Raw genomic sequence first — 26,405 nt, 5'->3', positions numbered from 1 at the left:
CTGAATAATTGCAGTGTAAAAAAGTATATAGATTTTAGTTTTAATACCTATGCAGATACTATATTAGTGGCCAACAATATTATGGTTACAAATAAGAATTAGTAGACAAGAAATATCCCTTTCAAATCTTACAAAATGTTTTTATGTTGTATACTTTTTTGAGTGGCATTAGTTATAATTTACTCAATTTATATTTTCATTTTTATATATATCTTGCCTTCACCTCATTTTCTGTGAAAGTACACATCAGCTCTTCCATAATTAATAGGCAGTATCAATTTACAGGTTTTAGTTTAAAGGTAACCATAGCACACAGGAATTCATTATTAATTGCATGGCTTCAGAGTAAGACAGACCTTTCTACTTTACACTTCATTTCCTTATGGGTGCTGCTGCCAGTAGAAATATTTCTCTTATAACTGTGAGGTTGAAAAGTTGGCAGAAGAGGTGACAATTAGAGCCAGAGCAATGTAAATTATTTACTTTTTATCCATGGATGGAGTGATATTAACCATGGAATTAAAGCCTGAAGGGGAGAGACCGCAGAGAAAAGTACGATTTCGAATCGCTTCTTCGTCTAGCGGAAGAGTACTAAAGGAGGTATACACTGATGGAGATTCCCTGGATTCTGAATGTGCCAGTAGCTCAGAGACAGACCAATATAGTGTCCCAAGTGAAGCCGACATCAATCAAAATGGCTTCTTAGGTTCAGAATATGACGAGAGTGAAAATGAACCAGATGACCTACTTGTTTTAGCAAGAGCTACCAAAGATAGGGGATTTGGAACCAAAAGAGTGAATATACTTAGTAAAAATGGTACAGTCCGTGGAGTCAAACATAAAGTCAGTGCTGGCCAAGCATTATTTGACAATTTAGCAAAAGTTTTCCAGGTAGGTAATAAATACATTTTTATATTATATTTACATTTATTTAAATATTTAACAGTTTTCAGACATTCATAATCATGTATTTTCATTATTCTTTTTATTTTTTAACCAACAGTTAAAACTGATAAAACAAATTACTTGTTGATATATTTTATTTATTGTGTAGTAAAATATTTTTTTCGGAGTTATTAAGTTATGGAAAGGGTATTTGCAAAAAAAAGCAAACAAACAAAACACTATACAAAACTGTGACATTTGGCATGCAGATAGATTTTTTTATTAGCAAACAATATCCAAATCGAGGATCACTCTTTAAACGCAGCTTTATTTAGCGTCAATCTTGAAAGAAACATGCAATGGCGGTATTCCGCGTTGCAGTGTCAGTATCCATGTAGGTGGACCCCAGCAGATAGATTCTATTGTCTAGCAGTTGCTTTTTGTTTGGTTACAAAACAAAAGTAAGTAATTGGTGAGATATAAAGGTTTTACCTTAATTTGCACAGGATCCATAGTAAAAATCCAAGAAAATAAATAAAGACATGCTCAGTACTGCTCCCATAGCTTCCCTCAAGCAAACTATAACTTATATCTTTAAAGAATGTAAAAGTGGCAACTGTTCCTTCTTTCTGTGCATCTAATATTACTATCCCCAGCAGGGGTGTAAATAGATCTCACCTTTTCAGGCTGTTTGCAATTAACAGAAGCTGAGCCAGCAACCACATAGGAGAAAGAGGAGCGGCTTCTATGTGACTGTCAGTCATCCTAATTGGTTAGCTTGTGCCAGAGGATATGCAATTGCTTTGCCCTCCTGTACAAAATACAGTGGCAATTTTGAAACACTGCCACCATATTGTAAATGCAAATCTATGCACTTTCCTTAAACTGTGAGCGCTATAGCTAGACATGATGCAAATGGAGCCCAGGCACTACCAGGCCCCAATGTAGTGACATCACAACTGATTGCAGGGTCAGAGTTGGCCTGAGAAATTTGGTCCCAGTCTCAAATGAGACCTCTGAGACCCCTATAATTATGCTTCTGGACCCCAGGGTACTTCGGCTGCCTTGAATCTGCTCAGTTAATTATTATATAACTTTAACAGGATGCCTACATATTAAATATAGCTAACCATTGCCTCTTATAATGCGCAAGGAATGTTATCACTTCAGCTAAAATCTACTGCAAACCTGAATAGTGGACTAATAGCAATGGTAGCATAGAAGAAGTCGCAATGTATTAGTGGGAATGATCCCCACCCCACTCCTGTGTCATATACCTTATCAGTCTCAGAGGCACCCTACATGTTATAGATGAACTAATATTATAAATGATAAAAATATTTTGACTTTACTGTCCATTTAAACACATCTGCTGCAGCTAAATGGAATAAAAAAAGAAAACAAAGCTTAAAGGGACAGTCAACTCAATTTTTTTTATTGTTTTAAAAGATAGATAATCCCTTTATTACCCATTCCCCAGTTTTGCACAGAAAATACAGTTATATTATTATCGTTTTACTTCTGTGATTACCTTATTTCTAAGCATCTTCTGACGGCCCCCTGATCACATGACTATCTATTGACTTGCATTTAAGCCAATTAGTGAATTAACCATATCAATAATACTCCTGTAGGAGCTGGGGGATAGTTAGTATATGAAATATGTATATACATTGTTTAATGTATATGTATTGTATGTTATACTGTTACAATATGTATGTAAACTGTAAAAGTGATTGTACTAATCTTCTATTGTGTCCTTAGGCGTGTATTTTTACTTATTTTAAGATTGCAATTGCGGACCCTCAATATTCATATTTACATTAAATTTAGAATGCGCATTTGTAATCCCAATATTCCTATTTCACAATATTGCGAATGTGTTTTTGCATTTCCATATCTGACAATATTGCAATCATGATTTTGCGTTTGTAATGTTCAGTTTTCATAATATTGCGATTGTGATTGCGCGATCGTGTTTTACTTATAATATTGCAGTCGCACTGTAGCAAACGTGTTCTGTATTATTATATATCTTTATTTATCTATGCAACTTTGATAAGATATAAACCACTAGCCACTCTACAGGAAACAAAACAAAGGAAGGGCCATACTAGATTATTTATTTAGAGCTTTATGTGAGACAGCAGGAGAGAAGCCCAGATAGTGTTATGGTAATTAATCAGCTTTTGCACAACATATGTTATCCTCTACTTGTAAATATTCATGAACGCAAATCAACTGCAAGTTTCTCCAGTATATTGATCTACATTGAGATAAATAGCCTTACCTGAACAAGAAAAAACATTCGCCTAGATTACAAGTTTTGCGTTAGAGGCTATGCGGTGCTAACAAGCAGTTTTTCTCACCGCTCACTTACATACAGCGCTGGTATTATGAGTTTTCAGAAACCTGTCGTTAAAAGACAAAAAGTGAGCATTGAGCAAAAAATAGCTCCAAATCTCACTCCAATACCAGCGCTGCTTAAGTCAGCGGTGAGCTGATGTAACGTGCTTGTGCACGATTTCCCCATAGGAATCAACGGGGAGAGCCAGCTGAAAAAAAGTCTAACGCCTGCAAAAAAGCAGCGTAAAACTCAGTAACACAGCCCCATTGATTCCTATGGGGAAATAAAAGTTATGTTTACACCTAACACCCTAACATGAAACCCGAGTCTAAACACCCCTAATCTTACACTTATTAACCCCTAACCTGCCGCCCCGACATCGCCGCCACCTATATTATACTTATTAACCCCTAATCTGCCATTCCGGACACCGCCGCCACCTACATTATACTTATGAACCCCTAATCTGCTGCCCCCAACATCGCCGCCACCTACATTATATTTATTAACCCCTAATCTGCCGTCCCCAATGTCGCCGCCACCTACCTACACTTATTAACCCCTAATCTGCCGCCCCCAACGTCGCCGCCACTATATAAAGTTATTAACCCCTAAACCTAAGTCTAACCCTAAACCTAACACCCACTAACTTAAATATAATTTAAATAAATCTAAATAAATATTCCTATCATTAACTAAATTATTCCTATTTAAAACTAAATACTTACCTGCAAAATAAACCCTAAGATAGCTACAATATAACTAATAGTTACATTGTATCTAGCTTAGGGTTTATTTTTATTTTACAGGCAAGTTTGTATTTATTTTAACTAGATAGAATAGTTATTAAATAGTTATTAACTATTTAATAACTAACTAGCTAAAATAAATACAAATTTACCTGTAAAATAAAACCTATCCTAAGTTACACTAACACCTAACACTACACTATAATTAAATAAATTAACTAAATTAAATACAATTACCTAGATTAAATTAAATTAGCTAAAGTACAAAAAAAACATACACTAAATTACAGAAAATAATAAACAAATTACAGAAATTTAAACTAATTACACCTAATCTAATAGCCCTATTAAAATAAACTAAACTACCAATAGCCCTTAAAAGAGCCTTTTGCGGGGCATTGCCCCAAAGTAATCAGCTCTTTTACCTGTAATTTTTTTTTACAAACAATCCCCCCAACAGTAAAACCCCTCACCCACACAACCAACCCCCAAATAAAATACTATCTAAAAAAACCTAAGCTCCCCATTGCCCTGAAAAGGGCATTTGGATGGGCATTGCCCTTAAAAGGGCAGTTAGCTCTTTTGCCGCCCAAACCCTAATCTAAAAAATAAAACCCACACAATACACCCTTAAAAAACCTAACACTAACCCCCTGAAGATCGACTTACCAGGAGACGTCTTCATCCAAGCCGGGCGAAGTGGTCCTCCAGACTCGTAATACCGGCGTTATAGAAGTCCCATAGAAAAAAGACTACAAAGTTTACGTAAGTCGTTTTGCGGTAAGGCCAAAAAAGTGTGCAGTGCCCCTAAACCTTCAAGACTCGTAATACCAGCGCTGCTTTTTTACCCTAACGCACAATTCGTAATCTAGCCGATTACATTTTAAAATAAATTCTGCTGTATTATTTTCATATATATTTAAATTCTGGTATCATAATTCTACATCCATGTCTAAGAGATATTTTTTAAAGGCACACATCAATATAGGAAGAATAAATAATAACATATTATGTATATGCAAAATAATTTTTTTGAGCAATGAGTATGTTTTTTTTCCCAGTATTAATCCTTGTCTCAGAATTTAGCAATAGTTATGGATGATTTTATAGGTCTGTTTTATTTACCATGTTGTTTTACAAAAGGTGTCAGAACTGCATTTGGTGCTAACCATAATGACAGCAGAAGTTACTGGGAGTTATTAAATATGAATACTTGCTCGGTTCACAAAGAAGCCATTAACATCTTTCAGCCTCCCAAGTGCTGTTTAATCCCTTTGGTACTGGGAATTTCAGAGAAAACCTTGGCCAAAGTAATTTTTTTTATCACTCTGTTTAAATAGAAATAAAACCTTTTTTTTAATTTACCTGAAAACTATAAATATGTTTAAAGTAGACAACACAATGTATTGATCTAGGCCAATTGGAGCCACTATTTGGCTGGTAAATACAATCATATAATAAAAATGGTTAACTTTTTTGCAAACGGGGTTCTCAATTAAATGAACACAACTACTGCAGTCATAAAACTAATGGCTGTAAAAGCTTCTCTGAGGTCACCTTTGTTCACTACCATCTTTGGTACTTACAAACAGAATATACAGTATATATATTTATTTATTAATTTATGTAGTGTAGGGATCACTCCTCACCCTCCCATGTTACTGAATCACCCCAACAGCTCTCTTACCACCGCCATGTTTGTTACTGGGAGCTAGTCTGTCAGTCTGCCAGTCTGCCAATAACAAATTATGATTTTTTTTTAAATTTTATTTTGCCTCATTATTAATTTTGTATATTTTTCTGTAGTGTAGGATCCCACTCTCCTTCCCCATCTCACTCCTCCAAGTGATTATTTTTTTTGGTGTAGGTACCCATCCCACCCTCTCCCCTGTCTAATATTTTCCCAAAGTGTAGGGAACCCTTCTCCTCCCTCCCACTTCTCCACTGGGCTGTTCACCCACCTCCCTCCTTCCCTTCCGCTGCTCCCACTCTGCACCAATGGAAGATTGTTACAGAGAGTGACACAGACAGTGTCAATCTGTGTAACAATCTTCAATCTGGCTTCATATAGTAAGGGAGCATGATCAAAATGGTCGCATGTCTGCTTTATAAGGGTAAATTAGTCTTGCTAGATAAAATGAATAAATACATCTCACAATCCTCACAGAAACTAACAAGAGGCTGGCCATAGGCACTTTGGGGTATTCTAGGAATATTCAGGATTTTTTACCTAGTCCTTCAGTCATGTATCAAGAATCAATAAACAGGATCAAGATTGCTATTGACACTCTTGTTAGATACAATTCTTATTATTCAAATAACACCTACATTTTTAATATTACTGCCCTATACCTGCTATGCACTGGTCAGTGGTTGCTGTGTAGAGAACATCAGTATTTAGAAATGTTCCATTGTCATTAGAATTAGACAGTTAATCCATAATAAACCCTGATGAAATGTGTTCTACAGCAAACCCTCTATGTGACTTATCTGCACTGCACACTTGGTTGTCCTTAAGTCAAGCACATATCAAACAGCAACTGTCTATGTATCATTACAGTCAATGGCTATAAAAACTGCTTTGTTTGTGTTAGTGCAATGAGCAGCACTAACAAAATAATAACCAACTACTTGTAATGTGAGTGCAAACAATGCAAGCAGTATGTGGTCAATCTATATTAATGCTCCATATTGATTGCCTTTTTGACTTGTAATCTGGCCCTAACTGTGTTTTATAGACCAATATCCTGTAATGTTCAGTATAGAAGTAAGGTGCTCTATGTCCTGCACTATCTACTAACTTTATAATTGTGTCTCCTGTTTCCCATTACATAATGACATCACAGATGTAAACCTTTAGTACATCATAGACTCAGATGATTTATGTCTAGCTGTCTATGTAAAGTTTCTTTTTCTCAGACTTTTACATTCCCCCAAAGCAAAAGTTTTAAATTTTTTTTTTAAATTCACAAAACTGAAAATATGTATTACATATTTCCTGAAAAGTTTGTAATCTCAAACTGAAATTCTGTGCCCTGTGTGATATCATGATATAACAGCAGGCTATTATTGTATTATTGTTACTAGATGAAGGGGTATAGTGTTATTGTCTGCAAGCAATGTGTATAACCTCATAAAGACATTGGGGCTGATTTATCAAATGTTTGGCGGACATGATCCGCTGTAGCGATCATGTCCACCAGACATCGCTAAATGCCGACAGCATACGCTGTCGGCATTTATCATTGCACAAGCATTTCTGGTGAACTGCTTATGCAATGCCGCCACCTGCAGATTGGCCGCTAGCAGGGGGTGTCAATCAACTCGATCGTATGAGATCGGGCGGATTGAAGTCTGCAGCCTCAGAGACGGTGGACGAGTTAAGGAGCAGCGGTCTTAAGACAGCTACTTCTTAACTCCTGTTTCAGGCGAGCCTGAAGTCTCGCGCAGAAACAGGGGTATAGGACCCCATTCGGGCTGTGATAAATCGGCCCCAGTATGTTGAGTAATCCTGTTACATTCTCACTGCTAGATAAACAGGTATAAGATAAAAGAATAGTGCAGGTGAGATAGAATTTAACTTAAATGGACACTATACACTAGATTTTTCTTTGCATATGATCCATTTATATCGCCCATCTGGAAGTGTTTTTGTAAAAATGTATAGTTTTGCTTATTTTTAAACAACATTTTCAGACTCCTAACCAAGCCCAAAAGTTTTAGATGTAGACTGATTACACTGGTTGTGTAATGGGTCCTTTCATAAGCAGGGGGTGGGGGGGGAGTGTCTACCTGTTCTTGGGTCCTTTCATATGCAGGGGAGGGGGGAGTGTCTACCTGTTCTCGCTTTCCTAGCCCCTTTCAGTGGGTGTCCCAGCATAACCTCATCAACAGTGCTAAACTGGCAGCTTCTAAGAAAGTTTTTAAAAGGTTTTATACTGGATTTTTTTTATCAGTATCTGAGCATATTTTGCTTTATAGTAGGGGCCATTACATGCTGATTGGTGTCTACTGTCCCTTTATGTGCAGACTTGGTTTTAGTGTGATATGAGTATGTTTTGTTGGGGCTTTTTAGTGAATGATATTAGGCTATAACATATGCAATCATCTTGCTGATAACTGATTAATAGAACAATGTTTTGGTGCCATATTATAGTTTGACAATGTGCAATGCCTTGAAGTACTGCAATGTACACGTGATGTTTCTGCATGACTATGAATAACATAATGTTATAAATGTTTTGTTTTTTACAGTATTGGTATTTGGGATGTTAAGCAATGTTAGTAAACCTACATACTCTTAGTGATCATGTGCAGTGATACTCCTATTTGAATCCATTAATGATATCATTAATCTGCAGTTTGGTACGGTTGCAGAGGCTAAATAATTTCAAAGCTAGAACTTTTGTAATCTTTTTAAAAACCCAATTTATAGAGAGCAAACTCTGTTAAGCTCACTATTGTAAACAGGAAAGTTTCAACTACTTTTCAGTAATCTTATTTCTAAAAACAAGAAAAACACCCCAAATTAAAAAACACGCCTAGATTACGAGTTTTGCGCTATAGAGGGTGCTAAACTAACACAACAAAAGTTCATTTATTTTACCCTCCAAAGCGCTGCCATTACAAATTTGTGAAAAGCCACCTTGTGTGTGGGATATGGTGGCGATAAGCTTCATACCGCACAAAATCCAAGGGCTGAGAATACGTGATCGTGCACGCTTTCCCCATAGACATGAATGGGGAGAGAGTGTTAGGTTTTTTTCTAACACCTGAAGCGCGGAATGAAAAGCTCCGTAACGCAACCCCATTGATGTCTATGGGGAAAAAAAAGTTATGTTTAAACCTAACACCCTAACATAAACCCCAAGTCTAAACACCCCTAATCTGCCGCCCCTGACATAGCCGATACAGAAATAAAGTAATTAACCCCTAATCTGCCACTCCCGACATAGCCACCACTAATAAAAGTTATTAACCCCTATTCCACCGCTCCCGACATCGCCACCACTATAATAAAGTTATTCACCCCTATTCCCCTGCACCCCAACATCGCTGACACTATAATAAAGCTATTAACCCCGATTCCACTGCTCCCTGACATTGCTGCCACTAATTAAAGTTATTAACCTCTAAACCTCTGGCCTCCCACATCACCACCACTAAAAAAACCTATTAACCCCTAAACTGCCAGCCCCCTACATCACAAAAAACTAAATTAAACTGTTAACCCCTAAACCTAACAACCCCCTAACTTTATATTAAAATGTAATAGATAATGTTACCGAACTGTACTTTTATGCGTTAGATAAGGCAATAAACAGTGCACAATAGACCAGTGATATAATAAACCATACCACTGATAAAAACGTAAAGCCTTATCCAGTATGAAACAAACTATGTATTCCTGTATTAAACTGTTGCACGCTGATATCAGGTTAAGCTTCGTTTACCCCTTACATATGCAAGATACTTTAATATAATCAATATTCACCCAGGAGCAATCAACAGTATGTATGTAGATAAAACTCACTTGTATCCAGTAGCGATTGTTCTCCACAGAAAAGTTTCAGGTAAACCGGCATTGATCCTAATCCTCCATAGAGTGCAATGCAACAGTGCAGACACTGAGAAATTCAAACAGCGTCCCGGCTTGTGATCCAAGGTGTTGTGAGGGCTCCCCTACGCTGCCCTTTCAAAACAAACAAATGTAAGATACAAAATTTATGACACCATTGCGGATGACATTAACCCGTTATGTGACGACAGAAAGGCTGATGAAATATGATTAAAACATCCACTTTATTGGTATATTGTAGATAAAAATAGCAAGGCACAGTATACACAGACCTGGATTACTTCTGGCGCGTTTCGTGCCACATTCAGCACTTCATCAGAGCTAGTAAACAGGTGTGTGAGGACTCCTTAAAGCAAGGTGTAACACCTCCAACACCAGGTGTATAGTTAATAGCAAATTACATATTATCACATTCAGTACAAAATACAAACTAGAATGAAAAAACATTTAGCGATAGAAAAACTATACATAAGACTAAAATTGGACTTATATACAAGGGATCATTGTTTAAATAATTTGATAGAATACATAAGAAGCCCATTAATTCTGTAACGGATTCACCAAGCAAAATCTGATAATAACTCCTAAAATACATGAAAGAGCTAAATAACTAAAGGTCATAATCACCAAAGGTATTGAGGATATCTCTGCACACTCTCGTAAACGGACTTGATGCAGTGAAACTAACCTTATAATAGCCATATACAAAGTCAGTTTTATATTGTATATAAGAGACCAATTACTGAAACTAAAAGCTAATCCCTCAAAGATCTCTATAAATTACAATATTGAGAGCAGATAAATATATGCAAATAAGAACAACAGGGAAAATAAGTGTCATGCATAATGTAACAATGAGCAAGCAACTAGTAAGGATCTCTAGTGTGAGTATACAGACATCGCCGATAGCACCAATGTAAACACCACAGTATCGACCAATCAACCGCACCAATATATGTCACAATATAAAAAGTCAAATTCCAAATGTATAAGACACGGTGAGGTTAAGTGGAAGAAACAAATAGCGTTCCCATTGTGTCCATATATAAGTACAATCTCATGTGTGTAAAATATCTCAAGAGTGGGATCTCTGATATACCCCAGAACAGCATAGGGAATAAATGTCATGCAGGGTGACACAATGTGAGGCAATTCATAGCGATCTTAAATATGAGAATGCACAAATCACGGGCACATATTAATACAGACACCACAAGATCTACCAATCTAACCTACCAATGTGTAACACAATGTAAAAAGTCAAATGCCAATATGTATAAAGCACGATGAGGTAGGGTAGAGGAGACAAATATTGTACTTAATGTGCCTATACATATGTACAACTCAAAAGTACAAATACCAAACACTCCTATAAACTGTATCCAATGTAGTCAGAATTTCTACAGACTACAGGCACTAAGATTTATTAATAAACAGTTTAATGTCCCTGATCTTATTCATACCATAAGGGGCACCAGTCTTCAATGTATGAATCCAGAATACCTCACGTTTACTTAGAGCTGCATACCTGTCACCACCCCTAGGTCCGAAAGTTACATGTTCTATGCCCTGGAAGCTAAAACTTTCAGTTCTATCACCATGTAAAGCTAAATGTTTTGCAACCGGAGTTTTGGGTACCTCTGCCTCCAAAGAAAGCAAATGTTCCCTCACTCTGTCTTTAAGCATCCTAGAGGTTAATCCTGTATATTGGGAATTACAAATATTACAGGTTAGTAGATATATAACAAAAGTCGACGTACATGAAATGCAATCCTTAATTTTGTAAACCTGACCAGTTCGGGAAGAAGAAAAAACATTCCCGACCGTAGCATAGCTGCAATTTTTGCAAGGTCTCACATTACATTTATGGAAGCCAGTTTTGGGAGACAACCAATTTCTAGCTGTCATAGATGTCACACTTCTCCTACTGAAATCTTTTCTGACCATATCCCCAATGGTTTTTGCTCTACATGAAATAAAGTTACAATTGTTAGAGATATCTTTTAAATCTACATCTCTGTCTAGAATCGGTAATCTGTTTTTTAATAAGCTTACAAATGACTTCAAACTGTCTACTAAAAGTGGTGATAAAATTAATGCCCTCTCTATTGGTTTTGTTCTTTAAGTTATCTTTGAGTAGATTATCTCTATTGAATCTACCAACTTGATTTGCTAGATCAATGAGAGTCTGCTCATCATAACCTCTCTCTTTCAGTCGAGGGGTTAGGTCTCCTGCATGCTTCCTGTAACTCTCTAAATTGCTACAGTTTCTCCGCAGGCGTATATACTGGCCTTTAGGTATACCCTTTTTTCAAATGCCGTGGATGACATGAGTCTGCTCTTAAAATGGTGTTGCCAGATATCTCCTTTCTAAAGACCTCTGTTATGATAACATCAGTGCCACTGCTCAGTTTGACATACAGAAAAGATATGTTTTCTCTTGAGAAACTGAAAGTAAATTTGAGATTATCATCATTATGGTTTAAATAATTTACAAATTCAGTCGAGGTACTTTCTGTATCATTCCAGAAAATAAGCATATCGTCTATGTAGCGTGTGTAATAGACGATATTCTGTTTAAATAAATTATGTATACCAAAAAACTTTTTATCCTCAAAGTCAGCTAGATACAGATTGGCATACGAGGGGGCAAATTTAGCCCCCATCGCCGTGCCTCTCTGTTGTAAATAAAAAATGCCATCAAAAATAAAATAGTTATGAGTCAATAAGAATGAAGTCACCTGTAACATAAAGTCAATCAAATCACTGTCATAACTAGAGTATTTCTGTAACATATTCCTCATGGCTCTGATACCCAATTTGTGTGGTATACACGAATAGAGGGACATGGCATCAATTGTTACAAAGTTGTAATCTGAATGCCAATCAAAACCATCTAAAGATCTAATGAGATGTTTAGTGTCTCTCAAAAATCCTGGAAGGGACTGTACCACAGGTTGTAGTTGGGCATCAAGCCATTCACCTAGTCTTCCCCCCAGGGAACCAATAGCAGAAATTATTGGTCTACCTGGGGGATTGACTAGGCTCTTATGTACCTTAGGCAGAAATTTGAATAAAGGAATCCTTGGATGTTCAACAAAAATATATTCACAGATCTTATTTGTAAAAATACCATTCTCTCTACCTTCATCCAAGAGATGTGTGAGTTCTCTTTGTGTTACACATTGGTAGGTTAGATTGGTAGATCTTGTGGTGTCTGTATTAATATGTTCCCATGATTTGTTCATTCTCATATTTAAGATCGCTATGAGTTGCCTCACATTGTGTCACCCTGCATGACATTTATTCCCTATGCTGTTCTGGGGTATATCAGAGATCCCACTCTTGAGATATTTTACACACATGAGATTGTACTTATATATGGACACAATGGGAACGCTATTTGTTTCTTCCATTTAACCTCACCGTGTCTTATACATTTGGCATTTGACTTTTTATATTGTGACATATATTGGTGCGGTTGATTGGTCGATACTGTGGTGTTTACATTGGTGCTATCGGCGATGTCTGTATACTCACACTAGAGATCCTTACTAGTTGCTTGCTCTTTGTTACATATGCATGACACTTATTTTCCTTGTTGTTCTTATTTGCATATATTTATCTGCTCTCAATATTGTAATTTATAGAGATCTTTGAGGGATTAACTTTTAGTTTCGGTAATTATACAATATAAAACTGACTTTGTATATGGCTATTATAAGGTTAGTTTCACTGCATCAAGTCCGTTTACGAGAGTGTGCAGAGATATCCTCAATACCTTTGGTGATTATGACCTTTAGTTATTTAGCTCTTTCATGTATTTTAGGAGTTATCAGATTTTGCTTGGTGAATCCGTTACAGAATTAATGGGCTTCTTATGTATTCTATCAAATTATTTAAGCAATGATCCCTTGTATATAAGCCCAATTTTAGTCTTATGTATAGTTTTTCTATTTCTAAATGTTTTTTCATTCTAGTTTGTATTTTGTACTGAATGTGTTAATATGTAATTTGCTATTAACTATACACCTGGTGTGGGAGGTGTTACACCTTGCTTTAAGGAGTCCTCACACACCTGTTTACTAGCTCTGATGAAGTGCCGAATGTGGCAGGAAACGCGTCAGCAGTAATCCAGGTCTGTGTATACTGTGCCTTTCTATTTTTATCTACAATATACCAATAAAGTGAATGTTTTAATCATATTTCATCAGCCTTTCTGTCGTCATATAACGGGTTAATGTCATCCGCAATGGTGTCATAAATGTTGTATTTTAAATTTACATGACATTTATATGACAATATCCCTATCTTAAAATAAATAAAAACTTACCTGTGAAATTATTAAAACCTACGTTTAAACTAACAATTAACCTAACCATAACTATTATACTAAAATTAAAATAACTACCAATTAAATAAACTAAATTACACATTAAAAAAAACACTATTACAAAAATGTAAATCTACAATTACAAAAAAGAAAAAATACTAGATTGCAAAAAATAACAAACACTAAATTATGAAAAATAACAAACGAAATTATCAAAAATAAAAACAATTACACCTAATCTAATAGCCCTATAAAAATAAAAAGCCCCCCAAAATAAAAAAACCCTAGCCTACAATAAACTACCAATAGCCCTTTAAAAGGCCTTTTGTAGGGCATTGCCCTATATACATCAGCTATTTTACCTGTAAAAAAATACAAAGACCCCCTCAACAGTAAAACCCACCACCCAACCAACCCCAAAAAATAAAAAACCTAATTTTAACAAAAACCTAAGCTACCCTTTGCCCTGAAAAGGGCATTTGCATTGGCATTGCCCTTAAAAGGGCATTCAGCTCTTTTAAAGCCCAAACCCTAATCTAAAAAAAAAAAACACCCAAAAAAACAAAAACAAAAAAAACCTAACACTAACCCCAGACGATCCACTTACAGTTTCTGAAGTCCGGACATCCAGACGGCAAGAAGTTTTCATCCAGGCTGCGAGGCCTTCATCCATCCAGACGGCGTCTTCTATCTTCATCCAGGCGGCATCTTCTATCTTCATCCCGGCGGCGCGGTGCGGGTCCATCCTTGAAAACATCCTACGCGGAGCATCCTCTTCATACGGTCACCGCCATACACTGAATCTTCAATGCAAGGGAGCCTTTTTTTAAATGGCGTCCCTTACATTCCTATTGACTGATTTGATTTTTTAAATTCAAATCAGCCAATAGGATGAGAGCTACTGAAATCCTATTGGCTGTTCGAATCAGCCAATAGGATGAGAGCTACTTAAATTCTATTGTAATTTTTTAGAATTCTTTTAGTAGTGTTAGTTTTTTTAATGTGTAATTTAGTTTATTTAATTGGTAGTTATTTTAATTTTAGTATAATAGTTATGTTAGGTTAATTGTTAGTTTAATCTTTTCTAGTCTAATCTAGTTTTTTTTTTATTTCACAGGTAGGTTTTTAATTATTTTAATATAGGGATATTGTAATTTTAATTTAAAGTTAGGGGGTTGTTAGGTTTAGGGGTAAATAGTTTAATTTAGTTTTCTGTGATGTGTGGGGCTGGCGGCTTAGGGGTTAATAGGTTTATTTAGTGGTGGTGATGTGGGAGGCCAGAGGTTATAGTGTCGGCGATGTTGGGGTGAGGGGGAATAAGGGTTAATAACTTTATTTATAGTGGTGACGATGTCGGGGAGCAGGGGAATAGGGGTTAATAACTTTTATCAGTGGCAGCGATGTCCGGAGCGGGAGATTAGGGACTAATTTGTTTTGAATAGTGTTTGCGATGCGGGAGGGTGGCGGAATAGGGGTTAACAGGTAGTTTATGGGTGTTGGTGTACTTTGTAACATTTTAGTTATGTGTTTTGTGAAACATTTTTGTTCCGCAAAACTCATAACTACTGCTTTCAGATAGCGGAATGGATCGTGAGGGTATAGGCTGGAACGCAAGCATTTTAGCCTCACCGCACAACTTGTAATACCGGCGCTATGGAAATCCCATGCAAAAATTTTTTGAGTATGGGATTGACGTTGCATTACAGGCTAAAATGCTTGTGGTATAGCTATACCGACAAGACTCGTAATGGCTGCGTTACTGTTTTTACACTGAAATGTACATTTTTTCTGCGTTAAAACCATAACGCAAAACTCGTTATCTAGGTGACAGGTTTTAATAAACAAAGTTAGTTCTAATACATATATATAAAACACACCATGTACGCATGCACTGCGAGGCTGCAGTATTGAACATTCCTGTCCTGGCAGAGAAACACGCATCACACAGGGAAGTGTACAAAATCACCTATTTACAAACAAGATTCCAAGAGTATTTTACGTACACTTTGGATTTGTGATGGGGTTACCTTTACAACATACCGATATTATGAAGATCCTTTGAGCATCACACTCTGACGGGTCGATTTATGAAGCAGCGGATGCTGCTTCCGACCCATTCCGCTTCAATTCTGCATGAAGTGGAAGTTAAGAAGCTTGTCCGCCACCTCTGATGTGGCAGACAGCAATCAGCCCAATCGAATGCGATCGGGTTGATTGACACTCCCTGCTAGCGGCCGATTGGCCACAAATCTGCAGGGGGCAGTATTGCACCAGCAGTTCGATGTGCGGCGGACATAATTCGCTATAGCCTATCATGTCTGTCCGCACCATGATAAATTTACCCCTTAGTCCTCTATAAACATTGTGAACATCCTAAGTAAACTAGATAGGGTTTTATAGGATGTACATTTTTTGTGAAGAATCGGCTCTTAAAAAAGAAACACATTTCGAAAAATGTTAGGAATCATGTAAAAATAATTAGTACGATCAGTAATGTAAGCAGAAGGAAACAGACTGAGTGATATTGTTATAAATAAAGAAAAGAAGTATAAAGCTCTTATTTTGTATTAGAATATATTATTATTATTATTATTTTTATTATTAAATCAATAGATAAAAACTGGAGTATATTTAAAAAAAGTAAATATATACATTTGCAGAGCAGCCCATGCTATCCTGCTAGTAGTCATTTATATACCTTATTAAAAAAAATTAGACTCAAAATAAAAATAATTAATTGGAAGTATAATCAATTTACATTTATGAAAACGTGGTATCTAACTAGTATTATCTATTCTGTTTTTCTTCTTCAAGGACAATTAAGGCAAATGGAATAAAACATCGGCATTTATCGATTTGCGGCGGACATGATACGCTACATCGTAACATGTCCGCTCGCACTTTTATAAATAGACCCCTTATTCTATATTTGACTCAGATGGAGAAATAAAAATAGATAAATATGAGAGTAAGAGAAATAGTTCAGACATCAAGTTTAAATACTAAGGGGTAGATTACAAGTGGCACAGTATTTATATTTTTTTCATAAGCGAAAACTCCACTAGGATTTAAATTTTGGTGCTTTTCTGGTTGTGTTCGTATTACAAGTTCTGAAAAAAATGATTTTGCGCTAGCGGTAACCCGAATATCGGGAAAAAACAAACTTAATTTTTACATATAAATACATTAATATATATGTACATATATATATATATATATATAAACATAAATATATACTGTACATACAAACAGTGGAGGCTCCTCCATATGTTCACAGTCGCACGTGAACCCCTAAAAAAACCCAGTGAAAAGAAACCCCCAAAAGAAATAAGAAATAAAAAAATTAACAAATTAAATAAATAAATCTTTTTGGCTTAATAAAAAGATTTATTTATTTATTTAATAATTATTCATCCAGGCTCAACACCTCCACTGCAGTTTTGTCTTAAAAATAAAAAAAATTCCATGTTAACTTCCATGTTAACTGCTATCTATCGCACAGCATCGCATGTGCGATAGATAGATAGAAGTATAGGGAAAAGCACTTTCCCCTTTCTGACTGCAGTGTCTGCAGTGCCGTCCACAACCCAGTCCATAGCCTTGCTAATCGCACAACTTTTAGTGTGCGAGAGCCAGCTGTCACTGGGAGACGCACATTGGGAACTGTAGGGTGCGCTGTCTGAAGTGAAACAGCTTGTCCAAAAAACAATTCCACCTTAACAGACTCTTTTATCACACAACACCAAGCCAGATCCACCTTAACAATATCGCTGACGTCATCAGCATCCACCATCACAGCACAGACTCTCCACGCTCAAGCTGCTTGCAAGTAGTTTTATGCACTGCTCCGGGTAACAGCTCTGCTCCGCCTCCGAATCTTTAGCAACGGACATCTGTGAGTACTTTATTTAATCAGTAGCAGGTTTATTACTCACTGAACTATCTAAGATAACTGACACACTTCCAGATTTAAAGGTCCTATCTCTGTCAGGACATCACTCTAGACGTGACATACTGTGACTTACTGGCCTTACTAAGCTTCACGTGCTAATCTTCAACTGGCCAAAACTGAATAATATGTTGCTGCTCAAGTATATCCCCGTCTATCATTTGGCATTATGGGTGAAACGATCAGGATCGTAAGCATTGGATCACAGACGCACATGTGACCAACCAGGAAGTAAGCACACAGTCCTACCACGCTGCAGTCTCAGCATGCAGCATTCAACTGGCTCAGCAAACTGTTTCATGGGACTCAATTACAAGGCAGTATTTCAGGAGGCAATCGGTAACAAACAGTGGACCTCAATTGTGGACACCTCCAGAATCAGATAAGTGCATGCTTATGGTTTAACATAGGAATATAGCTGCTTTCACTTGCAATATGGGGGGTTAGCCTGGACTGACTCCCACTGCTCATTTGGCTTGTTTGCTGTTTTCACACAACATCTTCAGCAATAAGAAGTACTATGCTTTACTAACACGCATGCAGCTTTGGCAGCACTTATCCCATTTTGCATACCTTGGACTTATGCTAAGTCTGGCTGAAGACAATACCGCTATATGTGGAAAATCATCCTGGTGTGATTTGGTTGTTTTCTTCAGCAATACACTCTTGTGAGAATATTATCTCAATATATGCAGGCATCTCTATGTAAACTGCTGTGTCTCTATGTAACTGCTGTACTGAGGCAATTCATTATGGAGGATGTATTACTATGTTCCACTATCTATCTTATTGCTAATAACCATTGCAATAGTTATTCTTCATACTTGCATGTAACTCACTATCTATCTTATTGCTAATAACCATTGCAATAGCTATTCTTCATACTTGTATGTAATTCTTTGTAATTGTTACTATACTGCCATTATTGTTGTTCCTGAAATCTTTACAAAGCACCTATCACTGCTTAGATCCCTAAAAATGTACCTGTCCGGTAATTATCCCTTGTATTGACTTGGGTACCGTGTACAGCTTGGGTGTAGCAGTGTACTAGGTGTCTTTGGATTGTATTTTTGCCAATATTATGATTATGATGTGCACATCTTCAGGGTTTTAATTGGCCACATGTACTATATTGTTTGTTCAACATACTTTACTTTGTGTTGCTAACATATACCCAAGGCCAGCGCACAACTGGCCTATTGCTATGTTTGGACAGTTAGGATTTACTTCTTTCTGTACTATTAATAAATTATTTTTTGTTCTCAGTGATTGTACTGGTCAGAGATTCATTCCATTTGTTTAATTTAGCTACACTTTTGAGCTATTTTTTATAAAAAAAGAGTGCTTGATTCCCTATTTATACAGGGCCTTAAGAAATTTTTGATGGTCCTTGTTCTCCTCTTGTAGTTTGTTGAAGAATAATTTTTTATAGGGTCTGCACCACATTAAAATTATAATCTAGCATAACATTAATGTTTTCTAAAGTTTGGAAAAAAAAAAACATTTTTTTGGAAAAAGACACATTTATAGTAGTCATTTGTCCTGTACCCTTTTTGGTTTTATATATATATATATATATATATATATATATATATATATATATATATATATATATATATATATATATATATATATATATATATATATATATATATGATATATGATCTATATATATGTAATATATAATATATGATATATATATATGATATATGATATATATATATATATATATATATATATATGAGATATATATATATATTCTTGGGCGGAGCCATCTATCTGAGGGGTGGGGCTTTATTTCATGGGGTGTGGTCTAGTGCACCACCAACTTTAAAGTTCACCAGCTGCCACTGCATACAAATACATCTTTAGCAATGTATCTGTATGTGTCTCAATGTTAAAGCCATTTGCCTGCCTTTATTTTTCCTAACACCAAAGATCTCCTATCTTTGAGCCCTTATAACTTTTTTGTGCATTATTTTCTTTTAATATTTTTTTATTAGACAGTGTTATTATGAGAGTAACTGTACTTTTAATGTATTTTTTAAGTGTTTTTTGCAACTTTTTAGTTTCAGAAAACAGTTAACCACAACTCTGAGATCATGGTAAGGATTGAAGCGTAATTTTGCAGTTTTGATCCACTTGTAATATCAGCAAAATAAAAATGGCTTGCAAAAACATGATTGCGCTAGTGCAAAACCGTTTGCGCTTCACTTGTAATCTAGCCCTAAGTACATCATACTTTTACATTTTTTTTTATAATACCTTTCAAAGAAATTGTAATATCAAACATAGTGATAAGTTGTCTTAAGCAATATTTGCCAAAGACTGGATGTGAGGAGTGAAAGAGAGATCTGAGTCGTGTGAACCCAAGACATCGGGAATGCGGGATTGGGGTAATGATCTTATTATCAACAGTTAGAGAAAGTTGGGGATGGTAGGGATTTTGGATATATATTTAAAAATAAAAATAAACATTTTTCTTTGAAGAACATTAGAATGTAAAATATGGGTAATGTGCTTCAGGTTAAACAATGTAGGTCTAACGCGGTGTTGGGATAGCACACATGAAGAATTAGTTATCTTTATGCGTGTTATGTAACACTCAATATAATATACTGAAAAAATAATAATAATAATTAATCATTATTATAGATGCTGTAAAATATACATGTATATTTAAATTAATTTTAATAACATTTATAAGTATGAATAATTAAGTATTAATAATTATTAATATTTACATAACACGCTTTAAGATAACTAATTTTTCATTCAACATCACATTACACCTACAGTGCGAAACCCAAAGCTCATTACTCATATTTTACTTTCCAAAAAATCATGTTCTTTATATATATATAGGCTGTTAGTGTGCACTTTAAACCAGTGTTTCTCAACTGTGGTCCTCAAGTACCCTTAACAGGCCAGGTTTTCATTATACCTGAACCAGTGCACAGGTGAAATAATCAGCTGATCAGTAACCATGGTTACTCTCACCCATCAGCTGATTATGTCACCTGTGCACTAGTTCTGCTATAATGAAATCCTGGCCTGTTGGGAGTACTTGAGGACTGTGGTTGAGAAACAATGCATTAAACAACCCTTGTAAAACATGTTTTACAAAACTGACCTTTTTTAAATATTGTATATAGCTGCTATAAGTGCACACTATGCTGAATGTGTTTTACTTCTAAAATTGTGGCTACAATAATATCGACCACATTTATTACACTGCGGTTACAATATTAGAAGTAAAACACAGTGCAGGGATAGGCACAGACAAAGGCTGTGGTGGACATTTTCCAAAGTACAGACCTTAGTGAAGGACACCAAGGTACATTTGAAATTAAAAACATTATTTTATAGTGCTTGGTGTTATTATACTGATGCAGATACCACTGGTCCTATAACTATCCCTCCTCTTGCTATACCCATGTGCCAGTGTCACTACTGTGTCATTATATAGCGCTGGGTGTTATTATACTGATGCAGATACCACTGGTCCTATAACTATCCCTCCTCTTGCTATACCCATGTGCCAGTGACACTACTGTGTCATTATATAGCGCTGGGTGGTATTATACTGATGCAGATACCACTGACCCTATAACCAGCCCTCCTCTTGCTATACCCATGTGCCAGTGACACTACTGTGTCATTATATAGCGCTGGGTGTTATTATACTGATGCAGATACCACTGATCCTATAACTATCCCTCCTCTTGCTATACCCATGTGCCAGTGACACTACTGTGTCATTATATAGCGCTGGGTGTTATTATACTGATGCAGATACCACTGATTCTATAACCAGCCCTCCTCTGGCTATACCCATGTGCCATTGTCACTACTGTGTCACTATATAGCGCTTGGTGTTATTATACTGATGCATATACCACTGATCCTATAACCAGCCCTCCTCTGGCTATACCCATGTACCAGTGTCACTAATGTGTCATTATATAGCGCTGGGTGTTATTATACTGATGCAGATACCACTGATCCTATAACCAGCCCTCCTCTGGCTATACCCATGAGCCAGTGTCAGTACTGTGTCTTTGTATAGTGATGGGTGTTATTATACTGATGCAGATACCACTGATCCTATAACCAGCCCTTCTCTGGCTATACCCATGAGTCAGTGTCACTACTGTGTCATTATATAGCGCTGGGTGTTATTATACTGATGCAGATACCACTGATCCTATAACCAGCCCTCCTCTGGCTATACCCATGTGCCAGTGTCACTACTGTGTCATTATATAGCGCTGGGTGTTATTATACTGATGCAGATACCACTGATCCTATAACCAGCCCTCCTCTGGCTATACCCATGAGCCAGTGTAACTACTGTGTCTTTGTATAGTGCTGGGTGTTAATATACTGATGCAGATACAACTGATCCTATAACCAGCCCTCCTCTGGCTATACCCATGTGCCAGTGTCACTACTGTGTCATTATGTAGTGCTGGGTGTTATTATACTGATGCAGATACCACTGATCCTATAACCAGCCCTCCTCTGGCTATACCCATGAGCCAGTGTCACTACTGTGTCATTATATATAGTGCTTGGTGTTATTATACTGATGCAGATACCTCTGATCCTATAACCAGCCCTCCTCTGGCTATACCCATGTGCCAGTGTCACTACTGTGTCATTATATCGTGCTGGGTGTTATTATACGGATGCAGATACCACTGATCCTATAACCAGCCCTCCTCTGGCTATACCCATGAGCCAGTGTCACTACTGTGTCATTATATATAGTGCTTGGTGTTATTTTACGGATGCAGATACCATTTATCCTATAACCAGCCCTCCTCTGGCTATACCCATGTGCCAGTGTCACTACTGTGTCATTATATATAGTGCTCGGTGTTATTATACTGATGCAGATACCACTGATCCTATAACCAGCCCTCCTCTGGCTATACCCATGTGCCAGTGTCACTACTGTGTCATTATATAGTGCTGGGTGTTATTATACTGATGCAGATACCACTGACCCTATAACCAGCCCTTCTCTGGCTATACGCATGTGCCAGTGTCACTACTGTGTCTTTGTATAGAGCTGGGTGTTATTATACAGGTGCAGATACACATCCAGTATTTCACTCAGACTTTATTTATTCCAAAACTTATCACCCAATATCGCTAGCAGTCTCTTGACAAGCCACTAACTTTATTCACACTACATATTTTTTATTCCTATTATTTAATCAGAAAGAAAAGATATACTAAGGTTGTGGTGGACACTGTAAGGGCTAGTCACGGACACCAGTGTCCATGTACAGATACCTTGCCTATCCCTGACACAGTGTGAACTTATAGCAGCTAACAAATACAATATTTACATAGTGCAAAGCTGACTTCTAAATAATATTAATATCCTGTATACACAATTTTCTTCATAAAAAGAAAAGAACATGCAAAAAGTTAAAAACACGATTCATTTAATAACAAAAAGACATAGTATTTCACAGTATACTACATACACAAAACACAGTGTATATGCATCTACAATATACACACAACCCCCAGCTCATAAAGAGTTATATTTCATGTGCCAGTTTTACTATTGCATTATAACAAAATGTATTGTTTTATTTGACAGATGAAAATGTTATTGTCATTCAATATTATCTAAAGATATCATCACAGGGGGCATTGCTGCTATTAGAATTCTGCCAGCATCACCTCGCACAGAGAAGTATAGTAAAACACCTCTTGATGAGACTGCCTTCAAAGACTGATTTCAGCCCTTCATAACATTTCACCAGCTGTCTAAGGGGCCTATTTATGAAATGTCTGTCTGACATGATGTACCGATCAGCAGATCATGTCCGACAGACATCGCTGAATGCGGAGAGCAATACACTCTTCGCATTCAGCATTGCACCAGCAGCTCTTGTGAACTGCTGGTGCAATGCCGCCCCCTGCAGATTTGGCCAATCGGTCACTAGCAGGGTGTCAATCAACCCGATCGTATTCGATCGGGTTGATTTCGCGCAATCTCTGTCCACCTCCTCAGAGCAGGCGGACAGGTTATGGAGTAGCGGTCTTTAGACATGGCCCTTCAAGCTCCATACGGAGCTTGATAAATGGGCCCCTTAGTCACACGATGGATCCCTTTTTATACTATTGCTATTATCAAAATGTGTTTATTGTTGGGGCCAAAAAGTGATGCAATGGGAAGTTTTTTTGTTATGAATTTACTCTCCTCCAGGTTCCATACTGATGCTGACTTGTGAATAAGAGGGGGTATATTTTTATATTATATTGTAAGGGATTTCCGTCTTCCAGTCTGTCTTCGTCCTAGGTAGAGAGCCTTATACACCCCAAGGAAGAAGATCAAAAACAATTTGAATTCATTTATATTTGGAAGGAAATATCGAGTTGCTTTTTTTTCTACACTTCATTTTACTATTGTAACTGAATACTAAAAACCTACATTTCATCTTTCAGTATCAGCAGGTGATCTCAATTATTCTTGAGGTTATAAAGGATTTTTTTTTAAATAGAAAAAAGTAAAGTTAGAGCTAGAATACAAATGGAGGGCAACATTATTCGTGGGCCCGTAAAACGGGCAAATTTGCGGGTGCGAGATAATTAACCGGCTGGTTATTACTACCGCAAGCTTAAATCTCTGATTAATTTTATAAATGTGCCCCAAATGCCCCAAAAATACAGTGTAGTATATTTTATTAAAAAGATAGCAGCAACACAATTTATGCTTACCTGATAAATTTATTTCTCTTGTGGTGTATCCAGCCCACGGATCATCCATTACTTGTGGGATATTCTCATTCCCAACAGGAAGTTGCAAGAGGACACCCACAGCAGAGCTGTAATATAGCTCCTCCCCTAACTGTCATAGCCAGTCATTCGACCGAAAACAAGCCGAGAAAGGAGGAACCATAGGGTGCAGTGGTTACTGTAGTTTAAATTTAAAAATTACCTGCCTTAAAATGACAGGGCGGGCCGTGGACTGGATACACCACAAGAGAAATAAATTTATCAGGTAAGCATAAATTGTGTTTTCTCTTGTAAGGTGTATCCAGTCCACGGATCATCCATTACTTGTGGGATACAAATACCAAAGCGAAAGTACACGGATGAAGGGAGGGACAAGGCAGGAACTTAAATGGAAGGAACCACTGCCCGTAAAACCTCTCTCCCAAATATAGCCTCTGAAGAAGCAAAAGTATAAAATTTGTAAAATTTTTAAAAAATATGAAGCGAAGACCAAGTCTTCGCCTTGCAAATCTGATCAAAAGAAGCCTCATTTTTAAAGGCCCAAGTGGAAGCCACAGCTCTAGTGGAATGAGCTGTAATCCTTTCAGGAGGCTGCTGTCCAGCAGTCTCATAGGCTAAGCGGATTAAGCTTCTTAGTCAAAAAGAAAAAGAGGTTGCCGAAGCCTTTTGACCTCTCCTCTGTCCAGAGTAGACAACAAACAAAGCAGATGTTTGACGAAAATCTTTAGTAGCTTGTAAGTAAAACTTTAAAGCACGGACCACGTCCAGATTGTGTAACACAAGGATGGAACAACAATCTCTTGATTGATATTCTTGTTAGATACCACCTTATGTAAGAACCCAGGTTTGGTACGCAGGACTACATAGAAAAGAAGATAAAAGAAGGCGCCAACATAGTGCGGTTACCAATGAGATGGGACACGCAATGCAAATAAAACCAAATACTCACAGGATAAAGGACACTTGAAAAGTGTCACAAGTGCCTCCTGGACCCTCAGAGTTGTCCAGCTAACTCCCACTCCACTGTGGTGGTAAGGTTCCGCTCGTCTCTGCCAATTTGGGTAGCTACGCTGGTGGTCTTGGCTCCCAGCCAATTTTCAAAAGGACTGACTTGCGGTCTGCTCAGATCAAGATATCCAATTCAGATCCGTGCTCTCCAAAGAGGAGTGATACAGCAAGGCAAATGGTAGTTTGTATTTTGTATTGTGATGGCAAAATACAATGTTACCAATATAGATGTCAGAAAAAGAAAGTTCGTGGCTGCAATCTTAAAATAAATAAGACTTTATTTACACAACGTTTCTCGGTCTGTACGTGACCGTTTCCTCAGGTGCATAAGTGTATAATGAAACACATAAAAACCATGAACTTATAACAATTAGTACGGCGTCTTCAAATGCATACCGCGCATGTACGTAGGAATTGACAACTTAACCTGTAATTTATCCGAATATGTGGATTCCTTTTTAAAAAAATCTGTGATTACTTTAAAATCCTATATAAAAGACACACCAGACTTAATATATAAGTTATCCCACATTAAAAAAGAAGGGAGAGACTTGGTTTGGCTGACCTGTGATGTCTCTGCTTTATATTCCAATATTGCACACCATCTGGGAATTCAAGCTATCCAATATTATCTAGAGAGAGACATCTACATGCCAGTCAAACAAAGGGATTTTCTATTGGAATGTATATCCTTTGTATTGAAAAATAACTACTTCGTATATCAGGAGAAATTTTATTTGCAGATCAGGGGAACTGCCATGGGGACCAGGTTCGCCCCCAGTTTTGCTAATCTC

The 26,405-nt window shown here is 36.9% G+C and overlaps 1 protein-coding gene across 1 annotated transcript in view; it reads left to right on the top strand.

Moving 5' to 3' along the window:
- Nucleotides 1–492: 492 nt before the first annotated feature.
- Nucleotides 493–26,405, top strand: part of GRXCR1 (glutaredoxin and cysteine rich domain containing 1) — a 186,665-nt gene continuing 160,752 nt past the window's right edge. Inside the window, exons 1-2 of the mRNA XM_053700270.1 lie at nucleotides 493–891; nucleotides 17,812–17,814. Coding sequence (XP_053556245.1) covers nucleotides 493–891; nucleotides 17,812–17,814 — 402 coding nt within the window. The remainder of the gene's footprint in view (nucleotides 892–17,811; nucleotides 17,815–26,405) is intronic.

This window comes from Bombina bombina, chromosome 2 (genome assembly GCF_027579735.1).
Source record: "Bombina bombina isolate aBomBom1 chromosome 2, aBomBom1.pri, whole genome shotgun sequence".
Lineage (NCBI taxonomy): Eukaryota > Metazoa > Chordata > Amphibia > Anura > Bombinatoridae > Bombina > Bombina bombina.
This window is presented reverse-complemented; position numbering and strand designations above follow the sequence as displayed.